We start from the raw sequence: 18917 nt of genomic DNA, 5'->3' as shown, positions 1-18917 counted from the left end.
CAATCTCAACAAAGGTAAGCAAGGAAGATATCAATGGGAGAAAATATGGGTTGATAGGATAGGTGCAAGATAATTATTCAGGATCTAACTTTAGATAATTTACTTCTAATGTTCAAGTGAGTCTCTCAAATTCACTTAACTATCAGTACAAATATTTAGTAGAAACTCCTCTCTCGATTAAGTTTCAACCTCACAATATGAACCAATTTAAGCTCGGTGAAGATATGCAAGAATTCGTAATAGATTGGTCTTTAAGAGAACCTCTTTCGATTATCCTCCTAACTAGGTTTAATCAAGGATTCAACTAGACTCTTTAGATTACTTAGAAGAATTTATGAACTCAACCAACAACATAGTGCAAATATATCACAAGTTACGCCTATTTCGATTACAAGAACAAGTGAATATAGATGCAATAATTAAATCTTCCAAAAATGATTCAAATACATAAACATAGAGTTATAATCCACAAACAACCATCAATATATCAAATCCATCAAAACCCAAATGGTTCTACTCCATAGATATGGAGAAGTTTTTCACAAATGAAACAAAAATAGAGAAAAACATAAATACAATCCAAACTTGGATTTGAGTGAGGAATGAAGGATGCAATTTTTGTGCTCTTGATTCTCCTTCTTCTCCTAAGCTTCCTTAGGTCTAAGGTATGTCAAAAGTCTGTCAAAAATGGTGTTTTAGGGTATTTAATCTGCCCCCAAAACAAATCCCGGAAAAAACTACCCTTTTCTTAGCAAAATAGGACTTTCCCCGGATATTACATGCGCGGTCGCGCACTTGGTCACGCATTTTGCACATTGTTCTGCCCCAAGTACGTGCCCAGGTGTGCGAGCGCGCACCTAGGTGGTAAGTTAGAAATTTGGGAAAACATAAAATATAAAAGTTGTACCTTTTATATATCTTTCCAACGATATATTGTGGAGCCAAAACGGATTTATGAGGGAAAAGTTATGTGCATTTTACTAGACAATGCGCAGTATACCTGCTCGATTCTTCGTTTCGTTCTTAAAGTGCATTATCATCCGTTGATCCCCGAACACGATCCCAACTTAACCCTTGGACTTTTACTCAGACTTCAAAATTCCAAAATAGCATGAATTCATATTACAACATCTACATAGCTCGGAATCACTCCTACGGGGAATAAAATACACAATAAGTGAAAAACACGCCTAATTAAAGCTCAACATAAGTAAAGTGCAGTGAATTAGAGTGCAATAAGAGACTAAAACACGAGATTATAGCCTACCATCAACACTCCACACTTAAACCATTGCTCGTCCTCGAGCAATCAAACCACACTTCACATAGATATGACATTTTTAAACAACTCACCTAACTCATCACACTAAGAGTATTAGAAAAGATTAAGCACAAGACTGTAATATCCTAGCCTCAAGAGTTGACTCAACAACACCACGCATTTTTCACAACCTGCTCACTTACTCTAACACAGAGGTCAATAACATTACCATTCTTTCATGAATCAAGTGCCCTCACACAAGAATAGAGAGTAGTTCCACAAACAATAAAGTAGGACAATTAGGAACTCAAGATAGGAAAAATTAGCTCACTCTCAGAACAACATTCATGTGCAACAAAAAATGTACCATAAGCTTGCCCGTAGTATACTACTCTACTAATTGAGCTTATTCAGTCAAGGATCAAGTAGGACTTTATTTGGTTGTAATGTAAGCTGTGGGATGGGTATGATATATTTGATATAAATGTGACTACACCTCCCAAAGAACTTTAATACATACAATTTAACCATATAAAACTCCATACTTATGTCAACCCATAACTCCACCTTTATATCAATATACGTCAACTCTCGACTTCTTTAAGCAAAAATACATCAAGAGTTACCACTATAAATGAATATAAATTATTTTTTTCTTCATTTTCTTTTTTCGATTCAAGTGGCTCATACTTTTTCACAACAATGCACCTTTCTTCTTATTTTAATAATTTCACTCAAAAGACAAACCAATCATCCCACACTTCAACTTTTACAAAGTTCATACCCAATTCAAGTGCTCACGAGAGGTAAATGGTTCAAATAGATGGTCAATTCAAACAAAAGGGTAAGGTTTGTAATGTTGTTGCCAAAGAAACAAGATTATAGGCTCAAAGGGGGGTAACTAAGATACATAACAATTTGGTGGGTAAAAGCATATAGTTGGCTCGACAAAGAAATGCCTATATCACTTCCAAGACTAAACTAAACTACTATCTCGCTTTGCAAACACACGTGGCAAGTTCTAGACATCAAATGTAATGGACAAAATAACACAAAACCTCACACACATATATGGCACATAACTCACTCAAGATTGGACTATCAAGACACTCTAATCAAAACAGTTAAGTAAAGTTAAGATCATACAATTTAAGGTGCGTATACAAGAGTAAAAAACTGAGCCTAAGCATCACAACTAAAGCACTTATTATTCTCAAGGCATAATGAAGCCAAGAGATATTGCTTTCATTTAAAATCACAGCACAAGATTTCCTACTCCTAAAAAAAACTAACTACACTCAGTTCAAACAAAACCCTTGAAAAAGAACCGCGATACAAAGAAAAACCAAGGGGAAATTATTATACTACCTAAAGAAAATAATATATATATATATTCTTCGAACTTAAAAAATTCAATCAAAAGAAATAAAAACACACACAAGAAACAAAAACAAACATTTAAAAGAAACGAAAACACACACAAGAAACTAAAATAAACATTTGTTTACATATTTACATCCCCACCCCACACTTTAAATTGTGGCATGTTCCCATGACACACAAATAAAAAGCAAGAGGTAAAGAAAACTTCCCTAGACTTTTTCCGTTTCCGAGAACTTGTGAACTCCACCCCTAATTCTGAATGCATTTTTCAATTTCGCTCCTTGGGATTCTTTATGGAGCTCATCAGGCTAAAGTCCTTTCGGGATATTTGAAAGACCCGCTCTTTTCTTTATTTCTTTCTTGACCTCATTTTGAGCGGAGGATTGTTCTTGTAGGATTATCCTTAACATGTTTCTGCATTCATTTACAAGATCAATCCATGCATATTCATGTAAATCCACAAAATAAAATCCACATGATCAAGGTTAGAGTAAGAAAATGAAGAGGAAAGGTCATGTGAGTACTCCTCTGGTAAGTCCTAGACCATTTGTTCCTCATTTTCTTTTACTAAAAATTGCAATTGTGGATAGGTGGATGGGGGTTGAACTCTTCTTATATTGCTTCATAATCAACCAAAGCCTCATTTTTAATCATTTTAGTTGAAACAGAGTCCTCTTGCAGAGTGGACAACTCTCTCTGTAGATGTTCATCATCTCGGGTAGGCTCATTTTCACACGGTATCTCTTCCATATATTCACCATCACAATGCAACGAGCTAAATCTATTTACTAATTGATTCACTTGTATTGTTAGGTTGTTAGTGGCTTTATCATCTTGTATACATTTATCTTCCACCTTAGTTATGAACTTATACATAAGCTCTTCTAAACTACCATTCTCCTCTTGAGGTGGTTGTCTCACTTCGCTTTCATTCCAGTCATAATAAGGGTATTCATCCCAACCAGAGTTAGAATTGTACCCATATGAATCCTCATACCTGGACGGCCTAGAGAAAAAAAAAAGAGTGTTCAAAAGATGAACCATAGGAAGAATACCTACCTGCTTGACAATCAGCCCAAAGATGATTTCCATCGCATTTAAAACATGTAGCACACCGCTGATAATATTCAGCTGTTAACTCTTCAATCGTTTTTTTAGGCTGGTTGTACTCCATCTTCACTTCATGTAGAGTTCAATAATAAAAATATGCTCTTCAAGATTTTTTCAACTCAAATAAATCTTGAAGAGAAGTTAACCAAACAAACTAAAAATAAAAGAAAAAAATAAAAAATTAATTCCTGAATTAGCACTACAAACTATTTCAAACACCATTGACTGCCAATCCCCGGCAACGACGCCAAAATTTGACGAGCATAAAACACACACTTAAATTATGCTCGCTAGTCAAAGATAGTATAGTATAATTATCGTCTCCACAATGATTGGATTTAAACAATATTCTCATAGTTTGTAGCCCGATTACTATCCAGGAGGATCAACAATGGAGATTTATACAATTAAGAATTGAAACTAAATAAGAACCTAAACTATTGACTAATGACAATCTCAATAAAGGTAAGCAAGGAAGTTATCAATGAGAGAAAATATGATTTGATAGGATAGGTGCAAGATAATTGTTCGAGATCTAACTCTAGATAATTCACTTCTAATGTTCAAATGAGTCTTTCGAATTTACTTAATTATCAGTACAAATATTTAGTAGAAACTCCTCTCTCGATTAAGTTACAACCTCACAATATTAACCAATTTAAGCTCGATGAAGATATGTAAGAATTCGTAATGGATTAGTCTTTAGGAGAACCTCTTTCGATTATCCTCCTAACTAGGTTTAATCAAGGATTCAACTAGTCCCTTTCGATTAATTAGAAGAATCTATGAACTCAACCAGCAACATAGTGCAAACATATCACAAGTTATGCCTCTTTCGATTACAAGAATAAGTGAACATAGATGCAATAATTAAATCTTCCAAAAACGATTCAAATACATAAACATAGAGTTATAATCCACAAACAACCATCAATACACCAAATCCATCAAAACCCAAATGGTTCTACTCCAAAGACATGGAGGAGTTCTTCACAAATGAAACAAAAATAGAGGAAAACATAAATACAATCCAAACCCGAATTTGAGTGAGGAATGAAGGATGAAATCCTTGTGCTCTTGCTTCTCCTTCTTCTCCTAAGCTTCCTTAGGTCTAAGGTATGTCAAAAGTCTGTCAAAAATGGTGTTTTGGGGTATTTAATCCGCCCCCAAAAAAATCCCGGACGAAACTACCCTTTTCTTAGTGAAATGGGACTCTTCCCGGACATGACATGCGCGGTCGCACACATGGAGACCTGCTCGCGCATTTTGCACATTGTTCTGCCCCAAGTGCGCGCCCAGATGTGCGATCGCGCACTTAGTCGCGCACGTGGGTGGTATGTTGGGAATTTGGGAAAACGTAAAACATGAAAGTTTTAGCCCTTTTATATAGCTTTCCAACGATATATTGTGGAGCCTAAAAGAATTTATGAGCAAAACATTATGTGCATTTTACTGGACAATGCGCAGTATGCCTGCTCGATTCTTCATTTCGTTCTTAAAGCGCATTATCATCCATTGATCCCCAAACACGATCCCAACTTAACCCTTGGGATTTTACTCAGACTTCAAAACTCCAAAATAGCATGAATTCATTCCACAACATCTACATAGTTCGGAATCACTCCTACAGGGCATAAAACACACAATAAGTGCAAAACACGCCTAATTAAAGCTCAACATAAGTAAAGTGTAATGAATTAGAGTGCAATAAGCGACTAAAACACGGGATTATAGTCCACCATCATCGAGCTAAGAACAATTACGGTCACAACAGAGACAACGCGGAATCCTCGAAAGCAAGAGAAGAAACCCCACGCCAAACGATCAACATGATCTTTGGGGGGAACGAGATTAACGGGGTCACCTTTTTGGCGGCAAAGAAGACTAAAGTATCGATAACTCACAGCAAAAGACTCCGAGAGGACGATATCACTTTCACAGAAAAAGACGCAGACAGATTGTTGTTATCACACAATGACGCATTGGTAATCTCTTTAAATGTGTTAGATTTTAAAATTAAGCGTGTTCCAGTGGATCCAGGAAGTTCGGCTAATATCATACAATGGAGAGTATTGGAACAAGCTAAACTCACCGAAAGCATTATTCCAGCGACAAAACTCCTCGTTGGATTCTACCTTGCGAGCGTGACGACCCGGGGAGAGATCTTGTTGATCACGCATGCTGAAGGAGTAATGAAAACAACTCTCTTCGAAGTAGTGGATGGTGCTATGGGATACAACATCATATTAGGAAGGCCATGGTTACACAATATGAAAGGTGTACCTTCGACGTATCACCAATTGCTGAAGTTTTCAATTCCCGAAGGAATCAAGCAGATAAGAGGTGACCAACCGGCAATAAGGGAGATGAATGAAATCTCAGTTTCCAGTATCAAAGGGAAGAAGCGCAAGATATAGCAATTACAGGAACCGACGCCTACTCCTGAGTTAGAAGAGGTTATTCTATAGGCAGAATTATCAAAACAATATCAGGTGCTGAGATATTTCCAAGTTCCGGAAGAAACAAACGCAACGGAATCCACGATAGAGGAGCTAGAGCAAGTGTTATTATTCGAAGAATTTCACTTGGGAACAGGACTGCACCCAGAGCTCAGGTCTGGTTTTAATAAATTCCTTAAAATTAACGCTGATTGTTTTGCATGGTCGCACGAGGATATGACAGGTATCCCAACGGAAATAGTCGTGCACAAGCTAAGTCTGGATCCCAACATACCACCGGTACAACAGAAGAAGTGCCCTATTGCCGAAGCCAAAAATAAATTCGTCAAAGAAGAGGTAACCCGCTTGTGTAAAATCGGTTCAATCAGAGATGTAAGATATCCAGACTGGCTAGCCAATGTAGTAGTAGTTCCTAAGAAGAACAATAAATTTCGTATGTGTGTAGATTAGAAAGATCTTAATAAAACGTACCCGAAAGATTCGTTTCCACTACCAAATATCGATCAAATGATTGATGCCATGGCCGGGCACGAACTGATGAGTTTCCTTGATGCTTATTCCGGGTACAACCAAATTAAGATGAACCTGGAAGATCAGGAAAAGACTTCATTTATAACAAATTTCGATACATATTGTTACAATGTAATGCCTTTCGGGTTGAAAAACGTCGGAGCCATTTATCAACGGCTATAAATAAGATGTTTGAAAAGCAAATAGGAAAGACCATGGAATTTATATAGACGATATGCTCAGGTGATCACCTTAAGCTTTTGCAAGAAACATTCGATATCTTGAGGAAGCATAACATGAAACTTAACCCCGAAAAGTGCGCATTCGGGGTCAACTCCGGTAAGTTCCTGAGGTTTCTGGTCGAATTGAGGTAAACCCCGACAAAATTAAAGCCATAGACGACATCCCGGACCAATTATCAAATATGAAGGAAGTCCAAAGACTCACGGTAAGGTTAGCAGCTTTGAGCAGGTTCATTTCTCGGTCGTCGAAAAAATATCTTCGCTTCTTTACATTGCTAAAAAAGAAGAACAATTTCGAATGGACGTCGGAGAGCCAGCATGCTTTGAGGGACCTGAAGAAGTACCATTGCTCTCAAAACCAGAAGAAGGCAAAATATTGCTAGTCTACCTCGCGGTTTCAGAAATTGCAGTAAATGCGATTTTAGTCCGGGAGGACGAAGGTACGCAGTTTCCTATTTATTAACTTAGCAAAATTTTAACGGGAGCAGAAACTTGCTACCCACATTTTGAAAATCTGGCCTTAGCTCTCGTAGTCACCACTCAGAAGCTGAGGCCCTATTTTCAATACCACCCAATAGTTGTGAGGACTACTTTCCCTTTGCGAAAAATCCTTCATAAACCCGAGCTCTCGGGAAGATTGACCAAATGGGCTGTCGAAATGAATGATTTTGACATAGAATATAAACTGAGGACTGCAATTAAGTCACAAGTCTTGGCTGACTTCGTGGTCAATTTTAGTCCAGGAATGCTGCCTCTGGCAACCAAGGAGGCAGTAATGGTGTCGGAATTGACATAAGGTGTTTGGACCTTATATACAGACGGAGCCTCAAATGTAAAAGGGTCCAGGCTCGAAATAATTTTAATCATGCTTCGGGAGAAACCTTAAGGCAAGCCATTAACACGATCCCTTTAACTAATAATGAAGTAGAGTATGAAGCTTTGATTGCAGGGCTCGAATTGGCCCAGGGATTTGATTCTGAGGTTATCGAAATCAAATGTGACTCACAGCTGGTGGTAAATCAGGTTTACGAGATCTTAAATACCAAAGAAGAACGTATGCAACAATACGTGGTAAAGGTCCAGGATCTTTTGGCATGATTTCGTGAGTGGTCAATCACTCATATCCCGAGAGAGGATAATGCAGAAGCGGATGCATAAGTAAACTTAGGTTCATCAACGGAAATAAAGGGACCGGAGTCCGGAACGGTGGTACAACTGATGAGCTCAGTCCTTGATACGGGTGGTTACTAAGTGTGAATTTGGCTAGTTTGGTCTGGGACTGGAGAAATGAAATAATCAACTACCTTGAGCACGGAAAGTTGCCCGACGATCCCAAAGCATCACAGCGTTACGCACCAAAGCTGCACGTTATAGCTTCAGGAAAGGCCAATTGTATAGAAAATCTTTCCAAGGCCCGCTGCCCCGGTGTTTAAGAGCATCAGAAGTTGACTATGTCATAAGAGAAATCCATGAAGGGATATGCGGCAATCACTCAGGCGCAGAATCTTTGGTGCTGAAATTGGTACGAGCCGGATATTATTGGCCTCGCATGGAACAAGACGCCAAAGATTTCGTACGAAAAAGTGATAAGTGCCAACGCTATGCATCACTAGTACATCAACCGGCAGAACCCCTACATTCGGTTCTGTCCCCATGGCCGTTCATGAAATGGGGGATGGACATCGTCGGACCGCTGCCACCGGCTCCCGGAAAGGTAAAGTTTCTTTTAATTTCGATTAATTATTTTTATAAATGGATGGAAGCAGTTTTTTATCAGAAGATCGGAGAACGCGAAGTGGTCTATTTCATGTGCGAAAATATAATTTGCAGGTTCGGAATACCAAAAGAGATAGCATGAAACAATGGGCCACAGTTTATCGGTGCAAAAGTTACAAAGTTCCTTGAAGACTTGAAAATAAAGAGAATCACATATTCGCCTTATCATCCGAGTGCAAACTGTCAAGCAGAGTCTACAAACAAAGTAATCATTCAAAACCTCAAGAAAAGGTTGGAAACAACAAAAGGCAAATGGCCCGAAGAGTTTCCCGGAGTTCTATGGGCCTACCGAACAATGTCCAAATCAAGTAAAGGAGAAAACTCTTTTTTCCCTCGTATACGATGTTGAAGCCCTGATTCTGGTTGAAGTGGGCGAACCCACTTTGAGATATTCTCAGACAAATGAAGAATCAAACAACGAAGCAATGCTAATCAACTTGGAACTTCTCGAGGGACGCAAGGACTTGGCGCATGTGAGAATAGCAGCTCAAAAGCAGAGGATGGAGCGATATTACAATCAAAGATCCAACTTCCATTTTTTTCAAAGTAGGAGACTTGGTTCTAAGGAAAGTAACATAAAATACACGGGAGCTCAACGTGGGAAAGCTAGGTCCAACGTGGGAAGGTCCCTACCGTATTTCAACTATCACTGGGAAAGGTTCATACAAGTTGGAGAACCAGAATGGGAACAAACTGCCCAGCAACTGGAATGTGGCACACCTCAAAAGATATTATTGCTGATAAACGACGCTCATACAGGAAGTATGTGATGCACTTTTCCCCCCTTCAAATAGGAAGTAGTTCTGGAGGTTTTTAATGAGGCAGCGACATAAAGCATACTACGAAGATAGCAGCAATAAGACCTTTGATAGCAAGGCAAACGAACAAGCTCTCACTCGGGGATAATTAGGTAATTTTTGGTTCGATAGAAAATTCCCATCGGGAAGTTAAGTTTGCTACCGAACAGAGGTTACCCGAACGTTCACGGGCACAAACCGCCAGAGGACTGTTAGGTATTCTTTCGCTCGATAGCATGGATTCCTAAGGGGAAACAATATATGTTGCCGAGTGAAGGATTACTTAGCAATTCATTGGTGGGACACCAGATACAAGACTTCTAGTGTTCCAATTCGCATTCTTGGCATTCGAACACTGGGGGGGGATGATACGAGGATACGACAACAATGACTTCCACATCAACCGGGAACAAAAATTGGGAAATAAATGCATCTTCGGGACCGGAGACTGCGCAGCCAGCCCCATAGAAATAAGTTGTACAAGATGGCCACAAGTACTGGCAATTTCTTTTCTGCATAGCAAAATGCTTATGTAATTTCTGAAAATAGAAGGAACAAAATGAAATCATTTTTCTTTTATCTTGTTTCTTGTATGAACGATGAGCTAACTTTGTCATTTGAAAGTTAAACAAGTACTTCAAATGTTAGTGCAATAATGAACATGAGATGTCCTCTTCAAGAGCATTGCAAACATAAGGGGGGCCTCTCTTATGAAAATCTTCATGTTAAAGAGTTGGTTTCGGAAGAATCAATGCCCGAAATCCAAAATGCCATCGGGGAAAAATACACCCGAAGCTGCATATGAAAAGGACGCAAAAATTAAACTTGCATAAATATTCATAGAAACCCTCATAAATATTTAAGGCTTGCATGGATAATCAAACGAAAGTAAGACTCAAACGACACCTGAACAAAAACATATGTCTTTATTTATAAGAACGGGCCAAAATGTTATAAGTACTAAATGGAAAAAAAGAAGAGTAAAAGCTAGACTACAGCACCTCCGGAGTCAGGAGGAAGAGAAGTATTCGCATTGCGGGGAAGGGTAGGTGGTTCCGCCAATGGCTCAACGCTTTCCCCAGTTTGGTATTCGACCTCATCGCCTTCCGATCCTTCTTTAATTTCCGAAAACTCGGAACCAGAATTAGAAGAACCTGGAGCATCAGACTGCATCGTGAGTCTATTTTTTGCAGCCAACTCAAGCTCGAGGGCCTTAGCAATTTCGGCATCAATGTCAGTAATACCAGCTTTGGCCTCTTCCAAGGTTTTTCTCCTTATGCTTTACATGGAATAAGGTTTTTCAACAATAAGGGAAGCCACTCGATGCTTAAGTTCTTCTTTGAGTTGAGTAACCTCGGCAAAAAGGTTTTCTCGGGCGGATCTAGCATATTTGAGGCTGACGTCGAGCTCGCGGACAATTAAACTAAAGAGCCTATTATGCTCTATAGTTTTTCTGTACTTCTATTCTAGCTGGGCATGTTTCACCTCCGCAGCAGCAAGCTCTTCACTTTTAGAGTTCAAGGCTGCCTCCATAATCACTCTTTCAGCGGAGGCAACCTCACGGTCGACTGCAGCAAGAATGACGTTCTAGACGTCTGCCCATTTGGCCTTGGCCTCATCAAAATTAACCCTCAGCGGACCAATTTCTTCGCTAAGGGTTACTACTTCTTATCACTTTGCTACAAAAGAGCCTCCAAAACAACGACCTAAGCAACCCTGGTTTCCAGTTCCAAGAGGCGGAGAACAGTTTAGTCCCGTTTCGCCAAAAGCTGATCTTGTTCAGAAGTAAGTCCTTCCTTCTCACGAGTCAACCTTTGAAGGCCCTTAGAAGCAAGGAAGTTCGCCTATAAAATAAGAAGAGGTAAAATTTAGAATACATTCATTCAAAGTAGAAGAAATAACAGAGGAAGGAAGGAACGTACTGTTGCGGCGTTATGCATAGCATTGTTCAACAAACACTCTCCCGAGAGTGTCTGAATCTTTTCTCAGTCCTTTTCTGAAGCCAAAGGCTTCAGGTAATTAGCAAGCTCCACCGACCGCGATAGCAGATTGCACCTGATAGAGATCGAAAGAGTGATGTTCCTCCTCCTTTGTGGATCTTCAGAAGGAGCAACATAATTTTGCCCAAAGTTCCCATGAACTGGGGACTGTGCAATAGGAACACCTTCTTCATGGTCAGGTGCGGCCGATGGAGATGGTGTAGCAACCGCTGGTGGAAGAGTAGATGAAGATGGAAATGATGTACCTGCTGCTGGTGTTGGTGAAAGTGGAGATGAAGTTGATAGAGTTGAAGAGTGAGAAGCAGCTGCATCAAATATAGTGCTGGTTGTTTGATGCTCGCCAACCAAAGACGGCAAGGATGCGGTACTCAGCCCCGCAACACTGGTTGCAATAATTGGGGCCCAAAAATGGGAGTTAGAATATTCTACCAAATCAGATTCTCCCCAAAGTGCCGAGATATCATCTTCAGTTGGTGTAACTATCTCAACAGGTCGAGCATGTTGTTGAGATGATGAGGATCGTCACCTTATGTGTAAAGAAGCTCCATTATCAATAACTTCTTCATCATCATCAATCATCACAGTGTCTACGACCGGCCCAGAAGGAGGACCAGTCATAATCGCCACTGTAGATGATTCAGGGGCATCAACTTTTGCCTTTTTATTCTTTTCCTCGACCACGGGGGAGTGTCTTCTCTTTGTTTGTTTATTCTCCGGCCGGGGACTCCGTGAAGAAGTATTTGCACCCAAAACAGGCCCGGAGATACCTGTTCGAGTAAGTGCTTCCTGAAGCAGCCTCGTTGTATCAGCAGGATCAGCCATAATATCCTACTCGGGGATAGCAACAAATCTCGCAGGTAGACCTAATTCCATGAACAAAGTTAGAAGGGTTCAACCAAGTTTTTCATATACAAAAATGGAGGCAAGGTAAATTAGAATTACCATAATTTTTGGCCTTCCACCCGTATTTAAGAGCCAGTTCTTTCCACGAACGGGTTTCGGGCGCTGTGACGTCCAAAATCTTCTGAACCCACCGGTTCAAACCTTCCACCACCGGTAGGATCCATCGAGTTGGTGAAACATGCGAAGGTTGAAGAGATGATACGGCCATAGAAGAATATCTAGTAAGAGGATATTATACAAAGAACTTACGAGTGCGGTTCCAAGCAACCGGAAAGGATGAAGTCATTGTCGGAATGATGGCATTGGTGGCAACTGCAACGAACTGTTCCATCCACCCACGGTCGTTGTCATCATCCATGCTAGACAACAAAGCATGGTGGCCACGTTTACAAAGGTTTATCATTCTTCTGCGGAAGGTTTTGGGGGAATAGAGATTCATCACATGAGCTAAGGTTAGCTCCTCCCCAGTTTCTTGGCACAAGCGTCGGAGGCAGTCGATCGTTTCCACACTGAAGGACTTACCTGTGCCAAACATACCTGGCAGCAAAGGTAAAACTCCGCAATTACGGAATCAAGCTCTTCGCTCAAAGAAAACGCACCCAAAGTAAAAGGGATATATGAAAAAATATATAAAACCTTCCTTGGAAGGTTCATTCGCTCCGATAGATCAGGAGAGATAATTTCCAACTCATTGCAGCGACAGTCCTCCTTTACAACAGGAATACTGGAAGGACGAATCGAAGAAGGGTACCTATTAACAACTCGTGTACGAGGGTTAGCAATAGGAAATTTCTCTTCAAAATCCTTCGAAGTACTAAGCCTTCTTGTGATGATGGAATCCACTATTGGAGGAACGGAATCCTAGGTTTTGTTCTTATTCTTTGTACAACCACCACGTTTGGAGGAAGAAGCCATTGGAAAAGAAGAAGGTAAAAGAGTTTGTGTTTGAAAAAAAATTAGAAAATGGATGGAAAACAAGGATGCAAATCAGAAGCTCGAGCAATTATGAAACACAAAGGAAAAGAAAGTTGCGTATAAGTAAAATTTTGGCGGCTAAATTCATGGCCATGATTACCTCGATAATCAGCAAAAGCCGTGGTGAATCATGGGATGTCGCGTGTTCGGGGCATTAAATGCGGAGAGACGTGCGTCTAATCAACCGTCAGATACCTTCAGAGGGAATTATAATAATTTCCTCCAAAAAGATATTTTTACCAACTTTCCGGTAACACAAAGTTATGTCACCGGAAAACATGAGGACTATATGTATAAGGTAAAATATGATATGAGATGTGGCTGACTAAAAGGAGGACATGTGGAATCCGAGATGGAATGGCTGAAAACCGAACGCAGTCATTGCGCTTGTCACCGGAACAGATAACGTTCACAAAAGTGTATTAAATGCTCTGCACCCGGTAGCATTTACTAAGAAATATTCTACAACATTAAGAGCGACGGTCTGTTATAAAGAATTTGACATTTACACTCAACGTTATATCTTCATCAATGACCCTCATAATTGGCATTAAAGGAGGGCATGATCCTAGGACCCTTTTCCCTAAGCATAACTATAAATAGTGAGCTCAGTTACCACTGTAAGCGACACGAATTTTCTGGCAATGACATATATTATTCTATACAAAGCTTTATACAATTTCACTCTCTTGCTTTCTGACCTCATCATTGCTGTGTTCGAAAATCGTGTTTACGGAATCACTATCTTTGCTATTTCATCTACATTCCAAGGCTAAGTACTGTGTATTTCTTCGATTATTATATTATTTCAGGATCAAATTAGTTCACTTTTCTGAAAATTACGTATAAATTCAATTGTACCGTTTTACAGGTAAACATATATGTACTAAGATTGCATAATTTAACACATCATTTCTTTAAATTTTTTTTAAAAAGAGCAAATTTGACATTCTCAATTTTGAGAAAAGTACACTCAATGATCTTGAAAATGGATGGTTTAGATTTTTTGGCCTCCACTTACCGATAGGCAAACTTTTAAGGTCAAAGTCAAAAATATTGCCCATGGGGCAAATAACGGGCAATACTTGTTAAACTTGAAAAATTAAGATCACCCACTTCCAATGCCATTCTTGCAATCACCCCTTAATTTTACAGCTTGTTTGGATGGTTGTTATGTTTCATTTCCTAATTGAAATGTATCGTATCGTATTGTGTTGTATCGTTTTGATATATATATATATATCTATAATGTTTGGATAAATTGTATTGTTTGCCATCGTTTCATGATATCATGCACCAACAATAGGAAGAACAAAGTTGTAATATTATAAAGAAAAGGCAAGAAAAAACAATGTACGAGATAGAATTATTATATAAAAAGATAGGGTAAATGATAAAATATGATTATTTAATAATAAGAAAGGGCAAAATGAAAAGTAAAAACAATGTAATGACGCGACCACACCAAATCGGCCGTTATATAAAATGACATTTTATATCGTCATGTAATGATGGATTTAATGATACGATAAAATAAAATTTAAATAACAATCAAAACAAACATTGTATTTAAAGTAACAATACGATCAAATACAACAAGTAACAACTGCTAACCGAACGTTAAAAATATATTGATACAATTGGTACAATGACCCCTAGGAAGCAAGCAAATGATCATGCGGATAAAAGCCAAATCAATGAGGTGAATATTGAACTTGCTCTGTAACTGTGTTCTACTTGCTGAAACTTTTCATAATGAACTGCACTAATTTGTTAGTGTATCTAAGAAGGGTGACTGTGAAGCTCCATAGCTTTTTATACCATGCAAGAATTGGACTTATGAATGGGTAAAAAACATTCTTGTAAACATTTACTAACAGTGGATACGTAATTTGGTAGCTCTTTCGAAACCCTGCAAGGGAAAAAAAAAAGTTACATGCCCTGTAAAAATTTCTTATTTATCTCTTCTTACTTTCTTCCATTTTGAAGTGTGAAGAAAATAAAGAAATTGACATACTCTCAGCTGCTTCTGGGAAGTAATCAAATGCTGAAGTTACGATCTTGTACATTGCCTGTTTTTTTTTATCACGACAAGAAAGGCATGTGTTAATGAAACAGGAACTGAACAAGAATTTGCGATTCCACTTGCCCAGAAAAGACATTCTTTCTGATAAATTAAGTTGTTCAGTTTGTTTATTATACAAACAGAAGAAAAAAAAAGTGACGATAAACATACCAAAAATATCGATTTCATAGATGATTCAGTAATAACTTGAGCATTCCTGCATGCATTATATGTCACTCAGTATTTAAGCTTGTGCTGATAAAGTAAGAGGCTTAATTTAAAAATGGCTTTTAATAAGTGTGGATTATTTACTTAATGAGTAGTTCTTCTCCATCTCTTGATAATTCATAGCAGCTGCAACATCTAGTAAAAGGAACTTCCTTCTTCTTCCACTCTGCAATTACAAGTATACTCTTTCAATTTATGCGTCTAATCTATACATTTCTTGAAATGAATTGGTTAAAATTAATTTTAGCATATCATTGAACACTTGATACTCGATCAAGACAGCACCACTAAGGAGTAATTCAATATGATAAATGACCGGTAAGTTTAAAAATGCAATTCTAATTCATTCTCAAAGTAATGATTACCTAAATGCCAGTTTACTATTGTTGTAAGATCAACACCTTCATAAATGTTGTCTATGTTGAACTCTATGTTCTGGCCCATGCTCGCGATTAGTTGCTCCAGAAATTTTAAAACCTCCTGCATAAATTTGCAAAAGGGAGCTATAGAGTCGGATTAAGAGTGTAATTCATGTTATTATTAATGGAAAAAATAAGGGGCAAACCTTTCTCCCTTGAAATGATTGAGGAAAGGAGAAATCATGAAAGAAACAATCTTCAGATATGAGCAATGCTAGTTGGTTAAGGTCCTTGTTGTTTAAGCTAGAGTAGTACTTTCTAATTGTGTTAGATGTGGAAAATGAACCTTTGCCAATATCAGGATTGAGCATTGAAAGTGTGACCAAGGACCTCTTTTTGCTCCTGATACATCCTAGCTTAAATTTTTGTTCGTATGTCTTTCCAATTGCTGCATTTTGAGCTTTTAATGGTGGAATGCTTTGGTGATTGCTACACTCCGGCTTGGACAATAAACTTTGCCAGATAATTTGGCCTGAAAATGCCATGATAATGTGTAACAACTTTAGTGAAAGATTGATGATTTATTGATGCAATGCCTTGGTAGGGAGAGAAGGAATCACTGGAGGTACCAAGTGCTTTTCTTAATATTGCTGTAATGTTATGTGCCTTGCTTTAAAATTAGGGTACCACCTCAGAATATGACTGTTTGGAGTTTCCCTAAATTCAGCAGAATAATTGCAACTTTTTGTATCCAACTGATTAAGGGTGTGTTTAGCTAAGCTTATAAGCTTATTAAACTCGATTATAAATACTTTTTGGCTTAGCGTTTGGTAAACATCCAAATTGTTTATAAGCTAAAATCAGTCATAAGTCATAAGTTGGTGTTTTTCGGCTTATAAAACACTTTTAGTTTGACCAAAGCTTTTACTAGTTTATCCTTCTTAATATTTTTTAATTCACAAAATATTTTTCCCAAAATAAATTTTCTAACTTTCCCTTCGTTCCATATTCGTTGTTTATCCCTTTTTTTTACAAAGGAACTTTGTAATTTGTAATTTTTTATAAAAAATTTAAGGATATTTTGGTCATTTTAATAAAAGAACAGTTTATGAGCATTTTTTTACCAAACACATCAACTGCTTATTATCAGTTTCAGCACATCTATCCAAACACATAAATATTTATTTAAAAATCAGTTTCAATACTTAAAAATATTTTTCACCACTTCAAGCATATCAATTATTTACCATCAACTAATTCAAACGGGCTCTAATTTAACTATGAAGCTGGAAGAATTAAATAAATCAGTGTTATCCATTTGTCAACCAATTATTTAAGGATACAAAGTATGCAGACTTCTCATTTGTTAATTACAACATAATAGATTCTTAACAAATGCTGGTGGCAGGCACTATAGAGAATACCAAAGATCACTAATTACTTTGCAAAGCCATGGTTAAAATAGAGAGGAAGTGGACCTAATATCAACAAGTCTTTAATGAGGCAGGATTCCGGTTCCAGATTTGGAAAATGCATAATAATATTTCACGATTATAAAGAATTACTATTTGGCTACAAAGAAATAGTACTATATCGAATTAGATTTTGATGAAAGGGAGCTTGAGGAATTTATTTACACAGAGTGCGAAAAGCAAGAAAGAAACACTGTATTCCCACATATTATTTAATATGCATGTTGAGATTGGTGCACATAGTAGAAATTAGTGTATAGTGTATAAAATAGCCTGTCAAAACTCAAAACTAGACAACCCGCCATATGTATACAAAAATAACCTCCGTATACATGTGAAACTTGTTTGCAAAGGCGAATTCAAGATTTAGAATCGGTGAATACAAAATAAATTTTAATTATTTTGCATATTTATATATAGTTCTGTCAAAAGTAATAAGTTCATAAAACCTACAAAACACATCCTAGATCCCGGTCAGACAAGCTCAAAACTTGTCTATATAAAACTAGAATAAGCAAATACATCAAGCAGTAAATAAATAATATGACAAATTCTATTTGACCACAAGTTCGGGAGAAAGGAATATTCCACAGCCTGACATTGTCACCCAACCCCCAGCCATTGTAAGAAAAAAAAAACATTCATAATTGAACTGTTAATTACTGTTCATTATGAGCTCTCAGGGATGTTATAACAGCATATTAGTATCAACCATTAATGTCTAGATCCCATACGAATATAGGATCAACTGTATTAATCATTTGTAACTATTCTGCTCTATATATAAAAATCTCATGATGGGCAAAATTTCTGATTAAAAAAAAAGGTAATTATTACTGAAAAATACTCTTAATCTCACTAACAATGAAATTAACAAACAGTTGAAAAACCGCTCAATAAGGACTCTGTGGCCCAATGGATAAGGCGCTGGTCTACGAAACCAGAGATTCTGGGTTCGATCCCCAGCAGAGTCGATTGTCATCATATTCTTTTGCTTATAATTGTATGTGCATAGAATATCTCCTCAAGGAATTCTTGGAAGTCACATATTACTAGGAGATCAATGTCACCTTTTATTTATTCGAGAGACACACTATGTTAGTTCTCGAATTCAAGAGAGATGAAAAGATAGTTTTCACAAAAGACCAATCCGAAGTGCTGCCCAAGTTTGAGAAGTTACACTAATCAAAAAAGTAGTAATAAGTAACAACTTAGAGACAAAAATCAAAGGATATTTAGAGCTGTGCGAGCAAGAGATCAGGATTACATAGATAACAATCGACACTCAGGGGCACAGTTGGCTCACGAGGAGAATGGCTGATGATGAACATCTAGTTGGTGGCTGAATGAACACCCCAAAACACTGGCTGCGTGACA

General features: G+C 37.9%; 1 protein-coding gene and 1 non-coding gene across 2 annotated transcripts; one reads left to right on the top strand and one right to left on the bottom strand.

Annotated features, from left to right (window-relative positions):
* Positions 1-14942: 14942 nt before the first annotated feature.
* On the bottom strand, positions 14943-16665 carry LOC107778355 (uncharacterized). Its single transcript, XM_016598604.2, has 6 exons — positions 16275-16665; positions 16075-16189; positions 15794-15875; positions 15653-15698; positions 15434-15488; positions 14943-15328 (listed from the first exon to the last, which is right to left on the bottom strand). The coding sequence occupies exons 1-6, from the start codon at positions 16611-16613 to the stop codon at positions 15150-15152; spliced, it is 816 nt and encodes a 271-aa protein (XP_016454090.1). The 5' UTR covers positions 16614-16665; the 3' UTR covers positions 14943-15149.
* Positions 16666-18441: 1776 nt separating this feature from the next.
* Positions 18442-18514, top strand: TRNAR-ACG (transfer RNA arginine (anticodon ACG)). The gene has a single exon. It is a non-coding gene; the product is annotated as a tRNA-Arg (tRNA).
* The last annotated feature ends 403 nt before the right edge of the window (positions 18515-18917 follow it).

This window comes from Nicotiana tabacum, chromosome 15 (genome assembly GCF_000715075.1).
Source record: "Nicotiana tabacum cultivar K326 chromosome 15, ASM71507v2, whole genome shotgun sequence".
Classification (NCBI taxonomy): Eukaryota; Viridiplantae; Streptophyta; class Magnoliopsida; order Solanales; family Solanaceae; genus Nicotiana; species Nicotiana tabacum.
The sequence above is the reverse complement of the archived record's forward strand: the minus strand, read 5'-3'. Positions and strand labels throughout refer to the sequence as shown.

Coding starts and splice junctions, on each gene's coding strand:
- LOC107778355 (XM_016598604.2), bottom strand. CDS start 16,613: ATGGCATTTTCAGGCCAAATTATCTGGCAAAGTTTATTGTCCAAGCCG. Junction 16,190..16,274: donor AATCATTTCAAGGGAGAAAG/GTTTGCCCCTTA, acceptor AAATTTATGCAG/GAGGTTTTAAAATTTCTGGA. Junction 15,699..15,793: donor GGAGAAGAACTACTCATTAA/GTAAATAATCCA, acceptor TAATGCATGCAG/GAATGCTCAAGTTATTACTG.